The 24,177-nt window shown below is 37.6% G+C and overlaps 1 protein-coding gene across 11 annotated transcripts in view; it reads right to left on the bottom strand.

Annotated features, from left to right (window-relative positions):
* The window catches only part of SEMA5A (semaphorin 5A), an 844,194-nt gene that overhangs the window by 743,147 nt on the left and 76,870 nt on the right, over positions 1-24,177 (bottom strand). For 9 of the 11 annotated variants that reach the window (XR_009963244.1, XR_009963245.1, XM_062610854.1 and 6 more), the window contains 2 exons: positions 17,519-17,614; positions 1,395-1,593 (listed from right to left, as the gene is read on the bottom strand). Coding sequence is in view for 9 of the 11 variants with exons in the window: in XM_062610854.1 (XP_062466838.1) it covers positions 1,395-1,527 (133 nt within the window). In the remaining 2 variants the exon portion in view is untranslated. Of the gene's footprint in view, positions 1-1,394; positions 1,594-17,518; positions 17,615-20,685; positions 20,838-24,177 lie in introns of those variants that run through there. The other 2 variants (XM_062610858.1, XM_062610859.1) reach the window with 2 other exon arrangements.

Here is a 24,177-nt window from a genome sequence, read left to right as displayed (position 1 = left end):
TTGTCAAAGCAAGGAACTCATGGTGGAGTTCCAATGCAAAAAGGCTGTATGAGGTGTAAGCAGGGACAAGGTAACCAAGGAGGAATTTAGAAATACCATATGGGTATATAAGGACTGTGTCAGGTTAAATAAAGTTCAGTGAGAGTTAAGACTTGTATGGAATGTCAGGGGCAACAAGAGCAGCTTTTACTGCTGCAATATAACAAAACATCAAACAGGGAAAATAGAAGCCTGTTGCTGAATTGGGCAGGTGATCTAGTGCCCACAGACAACAGATAAAGCCAAGGAACTCAACAGTTTGTTTCAGTCTTCACCAGCAATGTCTCAAAGGTATCTGGTGTTTAGCAAAGCGGTTCAAGAACTACCAGCTGTAGCTGCGGCCTGAGTCAAGGATGACTTGCAAGACCTATATAAACCCATGGGATCAGACAAGCTGTATCCATGGACACCAAGATAACTGGCTACTCTTCATCTCTGAGAAGTCACAGAGATGAAGAAAGGTCCTCAGAAACTGCAGGAACACAACTGTGGGAACTACAGGCCAGTCAATCTCAAATTCCTGGGAAAGTTATGAATTTAGTCCTTTTGGAATGCACTTTTCTGGACATATGGAAGAGAAGAAGATGAGTGAGAACAATCCAAGGTGAAATCATTCCTGACCAACCCAATTGCCTTCTGTAATAAAATGACTATAGTTTTAATGATGAGGAAAAGCACAGGATGTCATTTATTGCAAGGATTTCAACACTATCTCACTGCAAGTTAGGGTATTACAGTCTGTCTCTTCAGGCAGGCAACAAGATGGGCAAAAAGTTGATTGGATAATCAAGCTGGCTGGATTATCAGAGAGATAAATGTTTTACGGACCATACTCTACCACGAGGCTAGTAGCAACTGGAATATCACCAGGGCTGATCCTCAGGCCTGTCCTGTTTAATACCTTAATCAATGAACAAGAGGAGGCATCAGAGTGCCATCTGTAAAGTTTACAGAACACATTAAATTCAAAGAAACACTTCATAAATTAGAGGACAAAGCTGCTGTCCAGAGCGACCCAGATGGGTCAAGAAGCCGCTTCATGAAATTAAGCATACGCATGCAATATCCTGACCTGGAAAAGAACAACGCCATGCAATAATTCAGGCTGGTTTTAATTACAGAAGAAAATGAGTCACCCAAGTTTAAATGACACATACAGCACCAAACTGTGAAGAAACTTCGCAAGCCTAGTTGTATTTAACTTGTATGGAATATAGTCCAGGTTACTATATAACAGCACTGAAAGAACTTTTTTCATATACCATTATGCATTAAAATCAGAGGTTTCCATGAACAGATTACATAATCCTTAGCCAGTTTCTGGAGAAGTTTTTTTTTTTGCGCTTGACCCTTACCTTTATATGCAATAACTGGGTGCTCAGCTCTGTGGCAGTGGGTATCTTCTGTTGTTATTGGCTCCAGTATTCCTAATACACCAAATCCTGCCAACAGCAGTGCAAGGAGGCAGCTGCCTTTCATGGTGGTCATGCTGTCCTCCACAGCAGTCACTTCTTTTAGCTGGCTACTTTTCTTGCACACATGGGGGAAAAGCGCCTGGAATATACAAAGAAATTTACTCAAGCACAAGAGAAACACCCACGAAGAAAAAAACAAAAAACAAAAAACAAACACACAAAAAACCCAACAAACTAATATACAAACAAACAAACAAAAAAACAGAAACAAAACCCCCCCAAAAAACAAACAGTTTTTGATGTTTAAAACAAAACAACATTGTTTTTTTGGCTGTGTAGTATTTGATTCCTCAAAAGTATTCTATCAGCTGCTCCTCTAATTAATTCATTAATTTATCACTTACACAATTTAGGAATATTGATTTCTTTTATCACCCAGCAGGATTAAAAAACTGTTATTTATTCTCCCCTCTTCTATTTTAAAGTTTAATTTTATAATGTGTGTGGCAAAAGTAATGTTCTGCAACAGTTTTTATTTTATTTAGACACAGCAAATGTATCTAAATTTGTGTTCCACGTTCAATTGGCTCCACTGCCCCTTGATCTGCTTTCCTCAATGGAAAGACGGTAAGGTAGGAAAGGAATTGCTCCTTCATGTTACTGACTGTTTTGACAAAACAACAGCCTTAGAGCATGTATTTTTTGCCTATCCACGGAGCATATATAGCACAGCCTAAAGCAGTAGGACAAGGTTCACCTCAGTGCTTTGATGATATACTTTTGCTTTACAGGAGGGAGAGGCACTGGTTCTGACATCCCTATCTGTTTACCAAGACTGATGACAAGGTTGTGTATTGCAGATTTTAACACTGAAGACCCTTTTCTATTAAAATCCAGACACCAGTCAACAACTGTTTTCCTTCAGTACCAGAATAAAGTTGAAGTTTCAACTCCCTGATTTTATGAAACATCCAATAACTATACTTACTTTCTAAGTAACAGAATACTCACAGTGTCAATATGATTTTAGACCCAACCCAATTCCTTTAGTTTTATCATAACAAACATTCTAAGCAGTAACAACCTAATGCTGCAATCCAAAAAAACTTCCACCATTAGCAGATTTACTGAGTCCCACATCCTTGCCTGCTGACAGCACAGAGTTATGAGACATCACTGCCTCTCAGAGAAGACTGGTGTTTTGAGACAACTCCATAATGGCAGAAATGTCATTCTGCTAATTAATTGAGCAATTCAGGGAAAAATAATAGCCAATATTGAGTTCTAATGCATTTGATCTCACTGAACTGCATTGTGCTGCTTAATTATGTGGAAATTTTCTATTAGGGTAAAATGAACATCTTAAACATATGAAATAAAGGGCTGTTAATTAAAAAATACTGTACAGTAAGACCAAAGAGTTTTAAAAGCTCAGAAAGCAGAATGCTTAGTAAATGTCGCTCCCTAACATTACTATAGCACCAGCCATCATAAGATGAACTGCTCTTCTCTTACCACTTTATTTTGCTTTCTTTAGAAGCCTTCCAGCTAAGACCTGGACACATCTAATCCTTAATTTCAACTAAAATAAATAGATCAAAGACATAAAATATCTTCATAAATCTGAGCAGTACATCAATTTGATAGTCAGTTTTATCTTCTCTGGTATGTTTAAGAAAAAAAAAAAAAAATAGGAGGGGAAGGAAGCTTCTTGGCAGTTAAATTCATACTCCTACCTTCCTAAGTAGTGCATCTTATGATGTCATGTACCAATATGAATCTGTCCCACAAATTGCTTGTAGCTCACAGCACAGTATTTGCTCACAGAAATTCTGTGCACTCACTTATATAGGGGTATAAAGCTCCTGTTCTAATGTTCTGATTGTTCATTTTCAGCAAGAGTGAGATTTTGAGTATTATGCACTATAATTATCCAAATTCAACCAGTTTATGTGGATTATATCATAGCTAATTTATATTACTGACTTACAGATCATACAAGTACAATACTAACATCTAGTTCTAATTCAGGTTTCTGTAACATTATGAACATGCATTTAGCAAAATCAAGGACCGATACTGCATCACAGACTCAAACAAAAGCTGTTTTTCTTACACAGAGTACAGCAGAAGATATTCTAACACTTAGGAATATGGTACTTCCCCTTTAAAGAAGTACAAACTTTATTTCTTTTTATTTGTAAAGTCTCAGAAATGCCCCTAAATGTGTGAATATAATGGGTATAAATTAAACAAGAATAAAATGAAACATTTGTACTGGAAGCTCAGCCTTCTGTGTCTCCCTGGCTGTAAATGAAGACTCATAATCTTTATGTAACCAGGCTTCTATACCCCAGCCAAGTTTCAAAAAACAGCTCTAACAGCAAAAACAAAACAAGAATCCTGCTTCTCCAGAGATAAAGGAAAGACCAGTACTCTTCATACAGATATTGTATCTGTACATATCTATGGACCCCACCGTTTCCACTACAAAAAGGTTACTGACTTTCATGGGACTAATCCTGATATTAATAAGGATTAAGATGTAAAGGTTGAAAAGTCTCATGTCTTGTATCATGCAGATATTGTGATGATTTCATCTATCCCCTCTGTGCAGAACTCAGAAGCAAAGATTCCTTCACAATACCTTTCCTCAGCCTCTAAATCCAAACAGCATCCTTTGGAAAGACATATATGCTATAGTTAGTCTCTGACATAGCTGTTTACATCTATAGTCATGCTGTGGGAGAATTTGGGGGTCAAGGAATATTTTTCCTACCTAGCTGAACTGCTTCTCTCTCTTACAGGGTACAAATGCAGGCAAGAAACACTCCTTTCTCTCAATCAGAACATCCAAAGACAAGGTTAGACTTTGAAGAAGAGACAAAAGAGGATGTGAATGCACTCCTGATAATATATCTTAGAGATAACAGAGTCTTGTATGACATGGTCTAGGGTGAGGCACCCCTGCCCATGGCAGGGGGGGTTGGAACCAGATAATCTTCAGGTCCTTTCCAACCCTAACTATTCTATGATTCTATAAGTGTTTAATTTTCTCTCTACTTTGACCTCTACCTGCCTAAACTAATAAAATGGCACAACACATTTAAGTGTATTAATTATTTTAGATGTATTCATTTAAATGTATTAAATACATTGTGGGGAACAGCAAGTAGAAGTTTACTTGCAACTACTCAGAGGATAGTCTTCAGAGACCCTAATCAGACAAAAGAACGGTAAATCAAGGTAGGAGGTAGAAACCTCATCACAAGTTCTCACATGAGAAAAGGGCAAGCTTTAAGTCAGTTGAGCAACTGGAAGAAACAGGAATTCACTATCCACTTCATTACACTACAGCATGCACAGAAGGAGAAAGAAAGTCTGCAAAGAAAGAAAAAGCACTTAATACGCTGCTAGAATAAAAGTAAAAATGAAAACAAAAGAAAAACAAAGACTTTAAACATGTACCCACTGCAAAAGCAGATGAACAGACACCTTAGAAAAGCTTTCAAAACCAAATCCTTTCCCATAGAATTTGGAGGGGTTAGATTTTTCCCTTCTGCACACCGCCCAGTAAGGACTGCTGCACAAGTTCTGTCTCTGCCTGAGACACTGTCTTCAAGAGCAAGCCCATGGAGGCCGCACCTTAATTTTGTACCCATGATCTCTGAAACACTGCAACTGAGGGTCAGAAGTCTTGAAGCAAGCAAAGAAGTCTTTCCTGAAATAGGCTCTTCTCATTGAAAGGGCAACTGTGCCAAGAAGTGATAGCTAACCTGGAGGGCAAGACATAAATGCCAAGAGAACCCTAAATATGAAAAGTTTAGGCTAGTTTCCTTGACTACAGTATAATTTCCATATGTAAATCTAACTCAACAATTAAATATAATGGTGAAGTCAAAACTCTTCAAAACATACCCATAAGAGTGACACAGACCATCTTTTTGACTACTACTTCTGCGGACTAGCACATTGACTTCTTTCTAGCACAGATCTTTAATCAGACTTTTGACAAATTGCATTTGAAAAGTCTAAAACAATCTGAGGGTGCAAAAAAAAATTAATTATAAGTGTAATATATTTGGACTTGATGATATTAAAGATCTTTTCCAACCTAGTTGATTCTGTATAATTTTATTTCTATGCATAAAGGGCCTTGTGCACTTATTCTCTCCCTCGTTCACTTTTCTTTATCTAGCTTGCCTAGAAGAAATATGAATGAGGCCCATTAGGCAAAGTTTTGGTTTTGTTGTTTTTTTTTCACAAAGTGTTAATTTCCCTATCAACAGTATTTGATGAATAATAATTAAAAAAAAAAAAAAAAGAAGAAGCAATTCAAGATTTTCTTATTTAGCTGAGCCAGCAGAAGATAGCTATTGCTAAAAAGAAAAAGTGTGAAAAGCTAAGTATGCGTGGCATGTAACTACTACTGCTAGGTCCAAGCAGATTAATTTAGAGACTATTCCCTCCAGGAAGCAAAGTCATATATTAAAAATGAAATAATCAGGATATCAATATTTCTAGATTGGTTAAAATAGACTGTGTTGGAAGTACAATTTAGCTCGGAATTATAAACTATGTTTTCTTTTGTTTGATTAAAATAAACTACTATATTAATAGTTGCCATACTAACTGCAGGTGTCCAGCAGCAAAGATGCTTTCAAATAACTATCTTTGATGATCGTGTGCCAGCTTAACTGCACTTCTAGTGAACAATGAAGTGAATTTATGTCAATATGAGTATACAAACAGCAGAGTTTGGCATGGTTAAAATATGCCATTTTCAGGACTGGTTCTGTATACGGGCATCCACATGCACGCACACCAGTGTCTCCTCACACAGACACTACCCATGTATTTGTTGTAGGAGACTCATTCTACTTCCCCTGGATACTTCGCTCCACCTCTTGATTTGCAAAACAGTACAAGTTTCATTCAAATTTACTCATGCTAACTAACTACCCTGGACAACATGCAGCTTTTTGCATGACCCTGGAAAAAAAAAGTACTTGTCTAATGAAACAGACTATACATTTTATGGGTTCATTAGAAGAGAATTATGAGCCCAAGGAAAGCTTTTGTTCCATATTGCTACTGTACACACTTTAAAATAGTAATAATTATTTCATCTTTAGTCATGTCAATTTTATTAAAAATACCTTGTTTGTCTACTGTACTGCTAGTGGTATCATTTTACAATTTATTAAAATAATAGAACATTAGGTTGCTGCTGCAAGTGATGAGCAGACAGGGGGAACTGTTGTTACCTCAAAAAGAGCCCAAACTGTTGCATATTGCTAGTAAGCATACAGACAAATCAGGAAAGAGGGTATCAGCAGGTGTATGGTCATAAAACTGGAATACATGAACAGCGGCTATGATGCAGATCAGCCCCTGTTTCTGTAATGGTTTTTGATTTATTTTTTAAAACCAAACTCCCCAAATTCATACAAATCATTTAAGAGTAAGATTGCTAGAGAAAGAAATATATAGAAAAGTCCCTGTCATCACACCTACCAACAAATCTAGCTAAATTCTCATGCAACATGTATGATTTCAATTCCCAGTCCTGGCAATACCACTAGTGACAAGCTCTGGAGTCCAGAAAGGAAAGGAGATGGCAGGGGGGATGACACATGAGTGTATCAAGAGGGCTGGTTCCCTCTCCTACAGTGAAAACTGAATGCTGAGTGTTAAAAGACATTCACATTTTACTTTTTTACCCAAATGAACTGTGATTCTTTTTTTTACGTCATCCTTGTCCGCATAATATACAGACACAAGGTGAGTAAATATCAAAACTCATTTAAATCTTGTTTCCAAAAAAAAAAAAATCCACCAGTTGTTTTACTCTAGTAATTAATCCCCTGTCAAATGCACAGATAAAAGCTATACCTCTTTAGAATACAATTACTTTGAAATACTTTCCTTACTCAGTATAGCGTTAGAAAAACAATTTGTGTATCACTCAGATACACAATTTGATTAGAGTAATAGCTCAAAGATCACTTCATTAAACATCAAGACAAGACTGGAAGCTATAGAGCTTCTTCAGTGAAATAACTGAGCCATATACTACCATGTCTCATCACTGGACCCAGTAATGCAGACTGTTTGCTATGCAGCAGAGTAGCATATTTTAATTTGTATTCTCATAAAGTGAAAGCTTCAATTAACAAACTGATTACCTAGTTCCTTCAACATTTTTTTAATATTGCCATTCATTTCAGCATTGGCACGAATTTTAGGATCTGCAAGAAGCAGTCACCGATCAGCTGTCATTGACCAACGCACTCAAATATCAATCCTTAAATTCCTAGTGACATTCTGCCAAAGTCTGCTAATATCTGTAGCTGATGGTGACAACTCAGAAAAGAAGAATATGTCATCAAAGCTAGCTCTCCAGAATTGCTCAAAGAGCTGTGACTCTTGTGATTTACGCAAAGGAAGTACTGCTTCAAGAACAGTGGGCTGAGTAAAGTAGAAAGTTTTTAATAACGTCTCAGATCCCATTTATTACTCCATGGCCATGCCATGTCTGCCTCATCAGTGGTGCATAGTACCAGCGGACCACAGCTTCTTCAAGCAAGCACCAGCCAACACAGAGGTCCACACAGAAAAGCACCACAATCAGCTTAGAGGCAAGAATAAAGCCACTCAGATCAGCGCAGCCTAAGCTCAAGTTCCAAGAAAATCTCAGCTCTTGTTTTCACATCCCTTTTTCTCTTAGCTATCCCTTAGCTCCTCGACCTTTTTGCTATCCTCTCAAGACCCAGATTCCCACTCTAGTTTCCTTCCCCTTGCAGCTAGTTTCCTGGTCAAATCATCCAGAGCGCTTCCCTCATCATTGCTTGGCACATTCACCAAACTGATCCTCAGTGCGGCCATCAGAAGTCAGTCTGAGGCCGTGGAAGGAGGGATTCTCCTCATAAGACTTCAAAGCCAGGAATTTTAGCTGTTGCATTCTGTATAAAATGGGAAGAGGCAACACAGAGATTGGAGTTGCACATGTTGAATAATTAAGAGAGAAGATCATCACATCACAGATTACCACTGTAGCCATCTGGACATACTTTTTTATATTTGTAAACTGTACAGAAAAATATGCCAAAATTTGTACATGGATGTAAGAGAAACCAGAAGGAAGACAGTAACACAACAACTTTAAATAGCTGGGGTTTAAAAAAAAATCATATTCAAGTGAAAACAGCCATCTACTATTTTGTATGTCACCGTACAAAAGTACTTGATAGTACTTGGGTTTTAGCTTTCATAAGGACATAATAATGCGAATTGCCAATCTAAAGGACAAATTGTACTGCTAAAACAAAACTATTAGTGGATATTCTGCACATTAATACTAGGCAAACTTCCAAAATAAAGATTATATTTAAGTAGTTATTACTCAAAAGAACTGCTGGATGAGTTCCAAAGTGTCATGAAATGACTATTGTGACCACCTGATTCAGTTAAATAACACAAGCACATTTATCCCTCTCATAGTGGGTTCATTCCTTTAGTTCTTCAGTACAATTTTAAAGGGCAGTGGTTATTAAACACCTTTCAGGAAATGAATGGTGGCCACAGCTGATAACCAAAATACAGTGCAGGGGAATATGCTTTTGTATGTCTTTGACATCCAATGGCCCCCATCCCACCATTTGCAAATGCATTTCAGACTCCATCCTCCTCTCTACTACCAGCTGATTACCAGCTTTTGATCTGATTCTTCCCATAAAAAACAAACATAGCCACTCTTTATAGAAACAGCTTAAGTAACAGCAAGGTTTAGCAGACAGATATGAAGGAAAGGGAGAGGTGAGGCAGCTCAGAGCCCCGAACCCACATGACTGGTATAGAACACTTCTGCTCCCTGACAATTTATACATAGCTTTTCTAACAAGGTAAGCACTCAAAAGACCCACTCATTTCATCAAGCTTCTGGATTCCTTCTTCAGTTCTTGTATAAGCAATAAAGTATCCTTCAGAGAATACTTAGGTGGACTGATCCATCCAGTGTCTCTGGCACAGGGTACAGGCTACTATCTCACTTTCCTTGCTATTTAACATTACCACTGCAAAGATGACAATTTAGATTTTTTTTTATACATCGGCTAAAGTTTCCCCACACACCTATGAAGATTTAATACACAAAGGAAAGCACTGTTTAATGCTCCTTCTAACCTCACGATTAAGCCCCCTTGATTAAATGCAATAGTGCTCAAAGGGGACCCACAAATCTACATGACTTTCTTCCACACTAAAGACTTTTTTTTTTCCATACTTTTGCATTTAGATCTCTGATTCAGTTGAGAACTGCAACAGCAAAATCACACAACTCCTTTCTGTGCCACATTCAGTTGCATTAATATCTAGATAATTCAGAGGCATCATACAAACATGCGTCTTTTTAATTAGGAGCATTAACTGTGTGGCTAATCATGCTGTCTTGAACATGTCCATTCTGACAAAGCTGTCAGAATCCTGGAATAAGAAGCCTGAAGGGGAAATCATGTCTTCTGTTAGACCTTTCTGAAAGTTCATCTACCTTTTGTTAGTTGTTCACTAAATTCTAAATCCAGATACAGCTATTTCACACCTTCTATGAAAGACAATAAATTCTTTCTTAAAAAAGAAAAAAAATGCTAAAATTAAACGTAATGGGAAGTCTAGAGATTTTCAAAGACTATTCCAAAGCTCAAAGATCCAATCTATCAGTCTTCCAAAACAAAAGGCAAAGTTCAAAATGAATACAATGCTTATACTTAAAACCCCATGTATTCACATACGAAGGTTTCACATGTGAGGAACATATCTGCACATGCCTGAACTTCCTGTTAATACAAACTTGCTTATTTTTTGCTATATCCTAAGACATGACAGGGAAAGGGAAAAAAAAAACGGAAAAAGAAAAAGAAAAAAAAAATCCTTCCGAAGAGAATAAATCATATCTATATTTTCTTCCTCCAACATTACTGTTAAAAATTTAAGTTCCATTTTAAGTCTGTTTAATAAAACTTGGCACAACAGAAATCATGTACTATCTAGTAGAAAGCACCCAATGAAGCTGTCAAACAACAAATATGGAGATGTCAAATAACTCAGTGTTAAATAAGGAATGGCTCTTGACATTTGCTTCAATACATAAAAGCCTCTTGTGGGTTTTCTTCAGAAAATACTGCCCTGTGGTTTTGTGTCTCAAAAAAAAAAAAAAAATCTGTTTTTTCTAAGTCTGAAATATCCTCTTACAAGTTTATTTTAACTTACTTACATTTGCATGTTTTATCTAATTATTAATGATGATGCTCTTATTAATGATTTCCATTTAAGAGCTTTCAGGAAAAAAATCTGTTACATAAAGTTATTTCACAAACTAATAATGTTGTGAAAATCCAATTTGTTTGGTGACACCTTTCCCAATGGCTTCTCAGTGTCTGACAGTTTCCATCAGTCAAAGACTAAATTACATGAAGTATCACTGATGTCTCCATCATATCCAAAATCACTATAGACTTCTGGAGCTTTGTAGCCACCTTTTTTCATTTATCACTTTAAAATCTTATAAGCATACAATATGTATGCACAGATTTAATACACTGCAACACATCTTAGACTCCCACTTTGGAAAATCTAAGATTCAGAGGCCAAATGTGTCAAAGTCACCTTGAGCTCATAAATAGAAACATGTAGGATGACTGCATCTTCCCTTAGATTCTTCTAAAAATAAAGGCACTGTTTCAGCTTTCTTAGGCTGTTTTGCTTCCACCCAAATTGTCTAGTACCCCCACAGGTGCTTAAAGGGAAACTTCCTAACCATCCCTAAGTTATGTGTCACACAGTACACTCACTGGTGTCATAGCAATAACCTATGGAAAACCTCCCTCCCAACCACACCAGCTCTCCAGTACACCACCAGGCAAGGCTGGATGACTTGCAGTCAGAATATCCTCAGCTAATGTTGCCTAAGATGATACAAGGTCTTAAAAATAAAAGCCCAACTAAAACCTCCCCTTCGGCAGGTGGGGTATTGAAAGATTATTAAGTCAGAGCAGAAGAGTGCCAGTTTATGTAGTGATAGTGAAATGAGATACAAGCATCATAGGTATGAGAAGGGTCTATGGAATGGAATTGCTGGAATTCAAAATAAAGAGCCCAGAAATAAAATGCTGAACATGCAAGGCCTTTCAGCTGGGAGCCTTGCATAATAATGAAAATAAGGATTTTACCTAGAAAGTCACAAAAAGGGATAGGAGACAAAAACACCAAACAAACCAAGAAACTTGCTGATATTGTGTGCATCTGGTCAAGTAAAAAACTGGCAATTTATGGCAGTGTTAGGAAATATATAACTTAAGAAGACAGATTTAAAACGTGAACGATACTCAAGAGTAGTTACAAACTTTGTAGCATGGTGTGCTTGCTGTGTTCTACCTTAGCATGCTTCACCCCAGAGATAGGACTTGCATGCTATTGAAAGGCCCAAAAGCAGAGTTTGGATACAGCAAGAGGCTCCCTCTATCCTTTCATACCTGGCCAACTCCCTCCTCCCTCACATACCACTTCACCATGATGCTGACAGGACAGCTGCAGTAATCTAGCAGAGTACCTGTATTGCTAAAGTCACTATGATGCATTCAGGTTTTTAAACTGCTAACTTTTTGAATATAAAAGATCACATTTTATCATGTTCAATTACTACAGCCTATTAATTTCTACAGTACTAACACAACTATAGACAAGCACATCTCTTTTACATGGGAAATCCAGTGCAGAGTTCATAGTTCTTTACTTTGTACAGACAAAAAAAAAAACCAAAAACCAAAACCCTATGTTTATACTTTAATAAACACAACATATAGAAAGATATTGAAAACCCAAATTGAAACATGACATTGTCACTCTGCAAAGTCTTTGCAAACATTCAGTACTCTGTAAATAATAAGAAGCAGAGGTCATCTCACCAGGTTAATCATGAGTTGTACTGCCAACATACAGTTTGGATAGATAGGCTGTGCTATCTACTCCATAGATAAAACAGAGATTTCAATTTCAGGACTCTCAATCTTGCATGTTTTCCAGCATCAGATTCCACCGTGTTTTATGAAGACGCAACCTGAAGCTGAGTGAAAAATAATTCAAACTGCTTGCAATGGTGTTGCAGAAAGGGTTTCCAGAGGAAACATGTTACACACACACTACACTGATGTGCACACTGCAAATACAAAAATCTGTGCCACATGGGGAAAAAAAAAATAAATACACCAAACCTGGATCAAAAGAGACAACTCAAAGGGTCTCAAAACACTGCCCTTTTCGACAAATTATTTTGACATTTTTAAATGATCAAGACAAGAAAAAGCAACCCATGAGAGTTCAGACAATTGAGAGATAGATGGAAAAAAAGTACAAAAGAAAAAAAAGAAAAAAAGGAAGATATTAAAATTATAAATCAAAGACCATTTAGTTTCACACCAGGTGTTAAAACCCTGCTTCTAGATGCCATTAATCTCAGAGATTTAACAGGCTTTAATGGGAAGAGTCTCATTCTCTGTAGCAAGAAACAAAGGTTCTTTCCATTAGACACAGTGACCTCATCCATCCCTCTCTGATCCTCCTTCACCTCATATGTAGAGTTAAGTACAGCACAATTCATCACTTCAGTACAAAGCTGTTTGCAGCTCACTGGTCCACAGTTATGTTTCACACCAGGCACAGAGTTTCCAAAAGAGAATGAAGCTCCTTCATTCCATTCTGAAACTGCTACTGCTGCTTTGAAGCAATGCAGGGTCCTTTTAACAAACAACTACCACTACTAAGGAGCCTTTCATTGTTATGCTGCATTTGTTACAATTCCCCAAGACTGGCACAAAGAGAAACTTCCCACCACCACACACACAGTGCCACAAGGAAGACACCAGAAGAGTTAGAAGGGCCACAAGGAAGGACTCTTCTTCACAGATGGATGAGCTCAAAGAATTACGTGGGAAGGCAAATGGCTGACCTATGAAATATTTTTAATTGGTAATGACCTATGCTATATACCTCTTCCTTTTCTCTTGTTACTGCTCTTATTCTGCAATTACCTTCCAGTTATCTAAAGCACAGATTCGTATCCCATCTTCCTACAAGAAAAATACTCTTTCCTCAGGACTGTATATTTCTATTTGAAATATTCATGTATCTTTGTCATTGCAAGTTTTGGTCAAGACACTTAAAAAACCTTTGAGCCTCCATTTCAGCTGCTTTAGTCTTGGTTTTGCTACTGTTATAATAAAACTATTTTTACCAAGAGCGACAACCCTCTCCAATCTAATGAAAAACTGTTATTCATCCCTCCTGTGTTGGTTTTTTTTTAATTTCAAGTCCCCTTGGAAAAATTCCCAGAGGAACTACAGGTACTGGTACCGGAAATTTAAACACTACTTACATGAATCCATTCATCTAGGGACCATAAGCCATTGACTGAAAACCAAAGACACTGTTTCTTTCATTCCCAGTATCTGCACCTCCCCTAAGCTCCTAAAACCCTTTTAATTCTTAAGAACTTTCTTCAGTAGTTTCTCATCCTTACTTACCTTTCAATCCCTTCAGTTCAATTTACCTTTTTTCCACTAATCTTCTCCCATGACCCCTCTCTCTTCCAGTAGCCTTACCTGTTTTGGCCATTTCAACTATCATTATGCAACCCTGTCACTTTTAGCCTTGCTCCCCCTCTATCATCATAATATAACTCAAACATTTTGCCTCTCAAGCTAGTTCACAGACACAAAAACATCGCCAAGTTCAGTGCTCTTTTCTCATTCTCTTTGTACTCTCTCAAGGTTTTGCCATTTCATCTTGCTTCTTTCTCCCTCCAAAGTGTACCATGTCTACACCAAAATGGGTGTCAATAGGACTATATGTAGTGAGAAATGGTGTTTTGATAATTCCTTGCTCTCTGACAGGCAGTGCAGACTGTACAGGGAACATGGTAAGAAAAAAAAAAAAAGGTGAGAACTGAACTCTCAATGAAACAGCTTGAACACATTAAGATGAATTTAACTGTAATTTATCAAGTGCCAAAATAAGATAAAAAGCATTTATCTTACAATGATGGAAAAGTCTCCAAGCTCAGTGCAAGACCTCAAATTACATAAGAGCTTAATTTTTTTTAGAATGGTTTCATCAACAGAGTTCTCCTCGGATACTGCACCCTGCAACCTTACTATTCACAGAACAGTATGTAAGAACCAATGTAGTGGGCCAGGCTGGATGTTTTAACCCAAATGGAATGACCAAACTGGCTCAGACTAAATATCCAGATTGACCCAGTTTCCTGTCTCCAGAAGCAGCCAAGAACAGATGTTTAAGGCAATAGTAAAACCAGAGCAGTTGTACAGAAACACTCTCCCCCATTCTCCCAACAGCACTTACTGCACAGTTTTCCACAATTTGCAGCTCAGCGACTTCCTTACCTAGAAACAATACCTTGGTTTGCAACCTTTTTTTTTTCCTCCCTCCTTTTCCAACTTTGTTCAGCAGATCTTTATGCCCATGGAACACGCATAGGATCCCATGGCAAGGAATTTCAGAACTGACCTACACATCATGCAAAGAAAACCTTCTTTTCCTAGCTTTGAAACTGTTCCCTGCCTGTTTCACCTGATACCTCTTCTAATACAAAAATAAGGTGGTACTGAGTATTCATTTCCCATCCAGACACCTCACAGCTCTTGCAGTTTTACAGACCTCTTAACATTAGCATCTGGCCACTATCTCTTCTCCAGTCTGGTGACTCTCATATAGCCAGTTGTTATTGCAGGGAAGCTGCTCCATGGATGCCTTCTGCACCCTGCTGCCTTTCTTCATTCTTGTTGCCCTGCTCTGAACCTTTTCCAGTTCTATTCCACTTGTTCTGACATAAGGAGACCAAAACAGATTTAGAGACTGGCCTAATGATATTTTGATTTCTTTCCTTTCAGAGCAATTCCTGACATAAATTTGCCTTCTGACTGCTACTACAGAGCTGGGTTGTTTGTTGGGTTTTGTTTGTTTTCTTTTTCTTAAAATACTGCTTCCCAATTTTAATTAAAATTACTGTCCCAAGATCTCAGGCCAGCTCAAAATAATTTACCATTACCGATCCTGAATTTCATTCACCATTTTAATGGCCACTTTGTTTTATAAGGGTCTTCTGCAGTTTTTTAGTCTGCCCTGTTTTCCTTTGCCTTCTTTTTCCCTCAATAACTTAGTTCCAGAATCAAACCTTGTCACCACACTTCTGTTCCAATCTACTTATGAATATGAAGATCTCCCTGGGCACTCACAGAGATCTCTGTGGAAACCCACTGGTGATATCCAACATATTTTTCTGTTTTGTTTCTTACCATTTAACCAATTATTTACAAAGTTTGCAGTCCTCACTCTTAACCTGTGCCTGTTCAGTTCTTTTAGAAGGTTTTTTTGAGAGGACTTCGAATACAAAATGCCTTTTCAAAAAGTAGAACAATACATCATAAAATCTCTTTCATCTGTATGCTGGTTACTTCCCTCAAAGGACGACAACAGTTTAGTAAGACTTGACTTCTAATTGCAAAAGTTCTGGCAGGAAGGGATCCCTGGGAGTCATCCAGTCTGACCAATCACTAAAAGACACAGTAGATCAGATCAACTGTTCAACTAAGTAATGAGAACAACTGTCCAACTGAGACTTGAAAGCCTCCACTCAGACAGATGACACCCCCTGCTTTCCAGGTAACTTCTTCCAGTGCTGCTACCCTCCTAGTGAAAAAAGATTTTCCTATAATGCCCAATCGGAATATTTCAATCTGCAATCTGTGTATGTTAACCCCCTCCTACATTGTTTGCCATTACTAAGAACATTGGTTGTGTCATCTTTGTAAGCATCCTTCAAGTATTTAAAGGCTAATATTAACCCATTTCTAAATTTCCTCTTCATCAGGCTCCCCTTTATAGAAATCAATTCTTCCTTCTTATCTCCATCATATTTATCTGATGGTTTTTCTAAACCAGCCTCTAATCTAATTTTTAAATTAATCCACTCAATTTAAACAATAGACCTATTGGTTTCTAGGCTCCCTGATTCCACATGAATGCGTTCTAAAAGACAGCATCAAATTAGACATCTTCAAGTTCTCAACAGCAGAGATACTTTAAAGCAAAAGGCTGCACACCACAATCAGTAGCTGGTCTACTTCACCCTTCCATTCCTTAAACACTTGGGTGAGATACATCTGCACCTGTTAAACAGGGAACACGCAATTTGTTCCACAACCTCTCTTACAAATGTTTCCAGCTGAGAAAGGCAATCTCATAAGCCTCCCACAGCAGGCTTCCAAAATAGGAGCCACCCCACACTTTTCAGTGGTAACTACATCTACACAAGAATTATTTAGTTTTCTGCCATGGCTTTATCTCAGATTGTTCGTTTCATGATGTCATTATATGCAAGCCACGCAGACTCTTCGACTGGCTTCCTGATACTAGTGTGTTTTGTGTTGTTTTTTGTTTTTTTTTTTTTAAAGGACAAAAGAAAAGCATTTATTAATTTTCCGTTTAGCCTGACAGTAGGATATTTTTGGTCTTACTTCCTTCTTTGAACACAACCATATCTTTTTTTAAGATGTTCTCTTGCTTTTAATAGTCTTCTCTACCTTGTCATTTAGCTATAAAGGCTTCCTTTTCCTAATTCTTTTTAGACTGACGGTAGGCATTTGTGTGGAGCCTTCAAAACAGCATCCTGAAATAGTGTCTCTGCCACCTACAAACATGTTACTCTTACAGTTGCACTTTTAGTTTGTCTTTAAATAAACATACCCAATTTATGTAGTTTTCCTTTTCCAAGTTGAGTGTAATTTAAGAGAGGGAAGAAGAAAGGAGAATTGCAGGTTGCTTTCCTTGCACTCCTCCCATTTCCATTTCTTGCATTACTTTAGCTTAGGGAGGAAAGAAAGGCAGAATAACTGTAACGGTCTACAAAGCCATCTCACAAGTCTTTTCACAGACAGCATCTTACAATCTCTCCATGACATCAGCATCTACCCACTGCACAATCTCTTACCTACCTTTTAGTCACCATTCCTCTGTAATCATCTACTGCCCCTGTTCAGCGTTTGTGCAGAGCCTAGCACAGTGGGGTCCTGGGTCTACCCTGTGGGCTCCTAGGAGATAAGGAAACATAAAAGAGAAATAATAGGTATTGAAAAGACAGCTCATCAGCAATTCTCAGACATTTATAGCAGTCATAAACCATCTGTCTCTCAAGACAATAAATTAGAGATGTAAGGCACTGAACCACACAGCATGAACAAGAACCAAACAAAGCAGCAGGAAAAATAATTCTTTAAAATAACTGTCAGCTTGGGATAAGAACCAGAAAAGACGAGTACTTGTAACAGAACTAACAAAATCCATGGGACATACGAATTTGAGAAAAATCCTCACTGTAAAAATCTCCCATGGAACTCTAACCACAACTTAAAATTAAATGTGCCTAATGCAGGCCCTAAGTGAAATCTGTGACAAAATTCAGGTGGGCAAAACTTTAGTATTCTTTTATCTCTCCATAAAGCAGGAAGTTCAAGAGAAAACCGAAGTCACTGTCTAGCGTCTCAAAACAATACAAAGACATTTTCAAGAAAAAGATGCATCATCAAGAACACTTCAAGACATTAACCCATTTTGTAGGAATGACAAAGACAATATAAATATCAAAAAAATCATCTTGCTGTTTTCTTTATTGAAACAAAGAAGGTACTGCTAATCAATCAAGTGCTATCTTTACATGAAACAGGAGGACGGGAATCACAGAGCAGTTTCCTGCTCTCAACACCTTGACAAGAAGGTACTTCACTTCAAAAGTAAAAAACAATAATAGTCCATCTAATTTAAGCTTCCTTGAGATTAAGAATGTCTACAGCACAGAACAAATACACTAGTAATAGTTCACCCTTGAACCTAATCAGAGACCTGAGACAAAAAGGACTCATTGTTCCACTCTGTTTACTCACAGACTGTACTGGATGACTGGTGCTTGCGATTTTTTTCCAGTGCTTTTCTGACCTATGAAAGTCTCAAGAAATCTGCAAGATGCATAAGTAGTACTGCATAAAAAACATTTTATAGCAAGGAATCATCATATGAGCAAGAACTCCTTTCCAGATTAGACACCCAAGATCCAGATTTATGTCCAACATGTCAAAATTTCTCCTAAGCCCTCTCCTATCAACAAGTTATTCAGATTTTTATAATTTACATATTTTATTCTAAATTAAGAATTTATATCATATGCACATATATACACACCCCTCCATGAAATTCAGCAATGTCAAACTCTGCTGTAGAAGTTGCCAAGAGCAGATTTAGGTAGCGTTCTCCACAGCACAGGGAGACACAATCGAACATAAAGGATTGAAGGTCGCTTTGACTTTCATAATCCAAGTTGGTAGGTAAAGCTTATATTGTCAAGAAGATGTTGCATTACCTTTTCTTTGCCTCCCACTTTTCAGAACGGCAAGAGCAAATTTAAACCTTGGAAGAGGACCAAGTTCTGCTTTTTATATTACTATGTACCAGAGAATACTTGAACATCTCAGCACAACTACCCAGCACCTGTCCCTGTTGATGACAAAGTACTCCAAGACATTGGGTTCGTCAAGTAATTAATTATAACTGTTACCATACAGTAAGTTCTACAGACAACTACAAGCAACCCATCTCTAAGATGTAGTGTGCTAGTGATTTATGTATGCACTCACTACACCAGAATGAGCAGCTGAATTATTATGATTTGAAACATTACAAATAAGGCTGTATACCTCAATTTTTCTAAATAAACGTGACAGTACTAATGCTTTCTATATGCACTTAAACTCACCACTGTCCCCTCACCACTCATTTCAGAATTTGTGTTTCTACATAAATATCTCAGATTTTATTTTAGGAAAATAAAAGCTTTAGCAAGTTTATTCTTATTCTCATTTTAAGAATTACCTAGACAAAACAGGAAGGCAAATGATGAATCCACCTTATGGATTTAGGGAAAATATGCATGCACACAGAAACAAACTCGAAGCTTGGATTTTTACAGGTTCATACCTTGTTTCCCCCTTACCTCTTAATATGGCAACCCTGCTGTTCTAATGACTGCAGCAGCACCCTCATTGGGCACTATACAGTATATGCTGTGGGTAGGGTAACACTAGAAAAATAGCTTGAATATTCATTTAGTTAATCTAAACTTAGGCTAATTCAGCCTACACAACCGACACCAAACCAGTCTTACAGAAATCATAAATTAAGCCACCAAAATCAGAAGACAGAGGGAAAAAAAAACAACAAACAAAACAAAACAAAAAAATCACCTACTTTTTTCTTTTTTCTTTTTTTTTTTAATTTGGGGTATATAACTATGTTTTAGTTTACTTTTGCTTTGGTTTTGCAACTTTTTCTAAAGTAAAAAGGCTACAGTGGCTGTGCTTCCTGCCTCTATCTACCACCCTTTCCTTTCAAAAAGGACTTTTGAAACTGATGACCAATTTCAATCTCACACAAAAACTTTCATGAAAATGACCAGGTAAAACAAGAGGCAAGCTCACTTTCCAAATAGCTGGTTTTCCCTGCTCTCATTAACAAACATTTCACTTGCCAAGAAGCACATAAATTTTAAAAACTGGGGGGGGAAGAAAAAAACCCAAGCAAACAAGGAAAAAAAACACCTTCTGCACATGGATAAAAATATACTTAGGTATATACTAAACTTCTGGAAGTTTTCCAGAAATATTCAGTAGATTTATTAATAAATACATAGGAATGGTGCTTCCCACTGCAGTTAGAATATGGTATTGAAGTCATTGGTATAACCAAGTGGTATAATTAAATCTAGTGCGAACATGAAGGAAAGTGAACATGCAGTTATCAGCCTTCGCTGTCATACAGACAGGGGCTCTGCTCTCACATCTGTCTAGTGCATTAGGCTGGCTACACACTGAATTGAGTAAAGAAATAATCGTGGCATGCCTAGACACTGCGGCTTGTCTGCATGCTGAGACTTCCCTCTCCTGTTGCAGCTGCACAGCACTGCTCAGGCAGCATGCCACAGCAGCAACCTCACCTCACCCACTCAGCTGGGCGCTTGCCTTGGTACCCAGTACCCAGGATTTTCATACACCTAATGGAAACCACTGCTCCCCTTGCAAGGTAAAAAAGGACACTGAGAGGGCTAAGAGCACACCTGCTCCACACCACTCCACTAGCCAGCCTTGGCTTTTGCTCCACAGAGATCACAACCCACATTAGACAAGTGACCTCTGCTGATGCTGGTGGAGCTGAAGTGTCAACAGCAGCAGGGAGATGCTCTTGATGCTCTTTTTCACCACTTCAGTGCTCTCACCATCTATGCTTAGGAGAAAAGAGCATATATAAGTAATTTTATTTACTGCTTAAAGCACTACTGAACAAATTATTTGCTTTTGATGCTATCTGGCAGCAGGAAAGAAAATCATGTAAGAACAGAAGTGTGCCAAAATTGAGAGAAAGGCAGGAAAATATTAATAATAGTAATAATAATAATAAAACCTGTCTGCATTATGCAAATGTTGCCCACTTTCAGGAATGAATCAAGGGTGAATGCTCAGAACAGCTGCTATATGCAACCTTGTGCTCTTTTTACGAAAACTAACGTTGCTTCTTATAATGTATGCTACCTAATATTATTACTTATTTTTCTCTTTTGATGATGAAGAGGTCCTCACATTAGGAAAGGGATCTCATTAAATCCAGTTTATTTGCTGGACTAAAGAACAGATGCAGAAAGATGGCAATTATTAAGCAAAATCTAGGCACAAGGAACATGAAGAAATAGGAATACCCTTCTTATGAAGCTTCAGTTTGTATATGTTTCTCAAATCACAATATCAAGTAAAGTAAAACCTAAACAAATGTAGGAAATTTTAGGAAAAAGAGCAGAGCAAATTAAAAAAAATCAACAATGTCCTTGAGTGTGTCCCAGCCACCATGTTTGAGACGACAGAACCAACTCAAAGAAGCAAACAACCAACTGACCCACACTGCAGAGGAGAAGTTCAATGTATGGAGCGCTACATGCAGGGCTGGGAAATGTCCAGGTCTTCACAGATATGTGGTATCTGAGCCAGAAGACACATCAGATCCAGAAAAAACAGGAGCAGCACCAGCACTCCATAATCTCCAGCATTGTTCCTGCCTTGCTGAACTAAAGCTCCAAGTCATGAAGAACCATGGACATCAGCACACACGTACATATACTCCCACATGCAAACCACATAAGTAATAGATTTTACTCATCCAGAGTCTGTCAGGCTCGCTTCATAGGCATGGTAAATCCAACATAATCAGAGTATGAGACATGGCCCATACAAAAATCATCTTTGGAGAAGAGTTCCATAAAGCAGACTCACTGCATTTGCTGGAACACATGCCAATGCTAAGGAGTATGACCCCTAGTTAGATTCTGCATATTGATAGCTAATACTATTAGCCATGGTACCTTTTTTTCCAGTTTTACTGAAAGGGAAGGTCTTGACAAAGAAAATTAGATTCATGAATAACCTACAGCTTTAATCTTGTTCACAGGATGACTTTATTCTCCACTGGGCCAAAATAAGAACAAAAAGCATAGACCAGAATGTGAAGTCGCCAGTCAGTCAGAGTTCTCTGGCTGAAAATTATAAAACAGGATGACATAACAGCTATTTAGTTTTGCAGGGATTTGACTAATAATGGCTCATTTAAAGCCACTGAACTTGCCCTACGTACTTGCTTTAACTCCATCTGGGTCAAAGTGACAAGACATGTTAGTGTAAATTTAACCTTTTAACTAACCACCACAGATTTATAGCTCAAGAGCAGCATTTAGTTCTTGCCAAAAACAACCATGATTCCCAAAATAGTAATTTTTAAAGTATAATCCATTATTAAGACTGCTGACAGAAGGAACAGTATTATGTAGTTTAAAATGCTAGAGATGGAGAAAAACAGTAATAAATTATTGTGGTCTTGCTCCCACTAAAGTCACGCCTTTCATGAAAACTTCAAAAAGCAGGGAAAACATGGCCTTTACCAAACTTTCTGCAAATGGCACAACTGAGTATTTTTATTTAAAATAAATCAGTTCTGATACACCTCTGATCTTGAGTTTGACAGTAAACCTTCTGAAAAATATGTTCTTGAGCATAACACCATTTATCCTCATGCTTTTTTGGTCTTTGACTGAAGTCTATAGGACATTTCAAGTGCTCTGTTCCCACTAGTACTCACTCTCTACATGTCTCCATACTCTTACATTGTTTCCTGAACCTGAAGTTCATAGGGCTGATAATCCAGACAGACTTTTCTAGCTCTAACATACTGACAAGACTAACACTTCTTAGACATGTCATGTTAATACTGACAACACAAGAAGCTGAGAGTTTCATGACCAGAGAAATCAATGCCATACTGAAAGTCAATGAAGAGGATTATTAAACACTGTAACATAACATACACAAGATCTATTCTTGTGTGTGTGTGTGTGTGCATGTCTACAAGATTTAGATTAAAAAAATGTTTCTAGCATTTATGTGTGTCCTTAAGATGAAACTTGACAGATGAGTTAACTTTTATTTTCTTTTTGTTTGGGCAGGGGGCTAAATATTTCAAGAACATCACAGAACAACCTTCTTGAGTCTCCCTTCTTTCTCAAAATGCAACACCATACTGCTTCTACCAATTCTACAATTTTTACCTGTAAGAAAAATTGCCTTAACATCACTCCACCCATGCTGATAGCATTTTATTCCATGGGCAATTGTTGTTATTTCTCTTCTGGAATTTTGCCAAGTGATTTCATGTCCTCACTAATTCTCAAATTTAAGTCAAACTCTCAGAGCTCATGCTAGCACATCAATCTTAAATTTCACTGATCACCATGTAAGTTCTTCAATATCTATGCCAATTGAGGGAAAAAAAAGCAAATGCGAATACCCTGCAACCTATGCATTTAGTCTGCATGAAACCAAACAGTTGATCCCTTTCTTTCATTAACCTGTATATGGCTACTTTATTTTCCAAAGAAGGAAAGTAAGCTAAAAAAGGTAAAACCAAAACTATGGGTATCAGAAGAGAAATCCTGAGCAAAGCATCTTTAGATACGTAACAATAAAACATTATGTTTTATCTGATCTTCTGCAAAAGCCAGTGAACCTTTTCAATCCAATTTCAAAAATTCAAGAATAGCTTAGATGACAGACACTGAGAAAAAGGCCCACAACCCTCAGGAAAACTCGAGGTTTTTTTACTGTTCTGAAAGACATTTGCTGTACTGCAGGATAGCAGCTAATATATTTTCTGTAGCATACTTAATGCAGAGACATCTGCTCGCTAGTGGACAAGGATGAAGCTTGGGGTTATGAGACCTGAATTATACTTTTGGCTTAGCAACTGATTTGTGGTGCAGCCTTGAGAACCTTGATCAGTCCCTATTTCACCATGATAAAATGTAAAGATGTCTTTTAACATTTTCCTCTTTCCTTAAATAAAATGCAAGTTTTTATATATCTCAGTGAACTGCTTTGTGAAAACTGCAGTTCCAATTAACACTGAACTCCAAAGTACAGTGACAACTTCAGGAAACCTTTATGGTCGCATTCCACCTGTCAGAGAGCCCAGCTGCCTTCTGGAGAAACAGGACTGAACAGATTTATGTAGG

This window comes from Pezoporus occidentalis, unplaced genomic scaffold, assembly GCF_034315485.1.
Source record: "Pezoporus occidentalis ecotype Australia unplaced genomic scaffold, CSIRO_AGI_Poc_V1 ctg15, whole genome shotgun sequence".
Taxonomy (NCBI): Eukaryota; Metazoa; Chordata; class Aves; order Psittaciformes; family Psittacidae; genus Pezoporus; species Pezoporus occidentalis.
Note: the sequence above shows the minus strand (reverse complement) of the source record. Positions and strands in the feature narration are given on the sequence as shown.